At 43.1% G+C, this 2,010-nt stretch overlaps 1 protein-coding gene across 1 annotated transcript in view; it reads right to left on the reverse strand.

Moving 5' to 3' along the window:
* Positions 1–1,300, reverse strand: part of wdr26a (WD repeat domain 26a) — a 9,583-nt gene extending 8,283 nt beyond the window's left edge. Inside the window, exon 1 of the mRNA XM_035673063.1 lies at positions 643–1,300. Within this exon, the coding sequence (XP_035528956.1) occupies positions 643–932 (290 nt within the window). The 5' untranslated portion in view covers positions 933–1,300. The remainder of the gene's footprint in view (positions 1–642) is intronic.
* Positions 1,301–2,010: the final 710 nt, after the last annotated feature.

Below are 2,010 nucleotides of genomic sequence, written 5' to 3' on the forward strand. Positions count from 1 at the left end.
AGGAGGAGCCAGAGGAACCTGCTTTTTCCAGATTATCTGTTTTATGTACTACTGTCAGGATATAGGGAAATCTTCAGCAAACATTACAGAAAGTTTATTTTAGAAAAGTGACCTAGTGCAGCTTTAATGTATCTGTGATCCTTTCCCACAGTCAATTACAAAACTAATCAAAGACAAATGAACAGTATTCCTCTGATCTGTGGAGATAACCCTCCATTAAACTCCATTCAAAGGTCATGCAGTTTTGACCCGATTTTTTTTTTGTCCAAAGTAGAGAAGGTATTCTTTAATGTTTAGAGCAAATGTAAATTGTAGTGAACATATATTTTGATTAGTGTTAACGTGCTGTTACGGTACGGGACTGTCATCCGTGCCATCTACGTAAACAGAACGACAGATGACAATTTATCTTCCAGGTGGGATATATGTAGGCCAAATTCACCTGCGAGGCCTACAGATTCCTCACATTTATTCCCTTATGTTAATAATGGAAGATGGTATATAAAACAGGATTAAACTGCCTGATGGTCTCAGTGATGTTATCAACACTTCTACAATAGAGAACTGTCGACAGGTCAGCACGGAATTCTTCATTCATCTGACACCTCTTACTTCCAGGCTCGCCTGGATCGGCTCACTTACTTGAGACCCAGGTCGTGTAGATGTTGTCCTATCAGCCTGATGATGTCCTCCTCGGACTGAGACAGACGCTTCTTCTTCTTCACGGCCAAGTTGGCCTCAGCCGTGCTGTTGCTGTTGTTGGCGGAGGGCTGGGCTGACACTCCGTTGTTATTGCCGACACTGGTTCCATTGTTGGTGACTGATAGTCCGTTGGAGTGAGCTAACCCGGCGGAGGACGACTCACCGTTCGGCGCACCGTTTCGGCAGGACAGTTCGGAATCTCGGTCCTGTCCTGCCCCGTTAGCCTGCATGTTATTCCGGTTTATACAGCAGACACGGTGTATGTAGAAACGAATGACAGACGCAACGGGATACTGCGGGGATAACAACCACCGTTACAGCCGCCGACAGGCCCACTGACCCAGATGCAGCCCCGAACTGCCCTGTTCCCCCTGCGGCCGAGTCTCCGTGTGTGTTTCGCGGCGGTGGCAGCAACGACAACCCGGTTTTCAACTCGGACGACGAACGAGCGTTATTCCGACAGCGGCATTTTGTGAAATTTGGTAATATTGGCCGCTGTCAGGTACCGTTAAAGCCGCGTTAAAGTTGTTGGGTAGAGCTTGTTATTGTTGCTCTCAGACAGCTGCAGCCCTGTTATGGACATACGCAGTGACGTCAGCGGAAATTCCTTCACGTATTTTTGCGCGCACTGCGTAGCAGGCAGGGGGCGCTGTCTGTCTGTTTTCAGGCTTGACCTACAGTCACCTTTAATGTCCACAGAAGAAGAAGAAGAAGAAAAAGAAGAATAATAATAATTTAGGCCTAAATTAAAAATAACAAAATAATATGTTCATCAATTTATGTAAACTCGTTGTTATTCACCTCACCTCTTGTGTTTGTTTGTGGGTTATGCTACAATTTTGTAGTGAAAAGACTAAATTAAAAATACTTTTTTGCAAACCTTTGTAGGGGCAAAAGTGATCAAGCAGGTAAACACATTCAGGAGGCACAGAACTGTTGGCTAAATGAGCCAATGAATTGAGAGATCTTATTGGCAAGGGGATTTTGCTTTCTTAAGCTTCCTCAAGAAATAAAGTTGTTTCTGTGATTTCTGAACCAGGGTGGAATGTGAGACCATGACTGGTTCTTTATCGTGTTGATTCCCAGGACCCTGAAACTGTTCACCTGCTCCACCTCAGCTCCACTGATGTAACAGAGGAATGTGTCTTATTTATAGTCTATATTTACTTTAAATTACAATAAAGCTCTATACATTTGTCCTGTGCAATACGATTTATTTCAGATCAGATTAACAATCTTTTTTTTTTTTTTTCAATTTCAATTCTGAAAAAATAAATAAAATCTAATGACCAAAAGATACACTGACCA

This window comes from Morone saxatilis, unplaced genomic scaffold (genome assembly GCF_004916995.1).
Source record: "Morone saxatilis isolate NCDOM2014 unplaced genomic scaffold, NCSU_SB_2.0 Contig24, whole genome shotgun sequence".
Taxonomy (NCBI): domain Eukaryota; kingdom Metazoa; phylum Chordata; class Actinopteri; family Moronidae; genus Morone; species Morone saxatilis.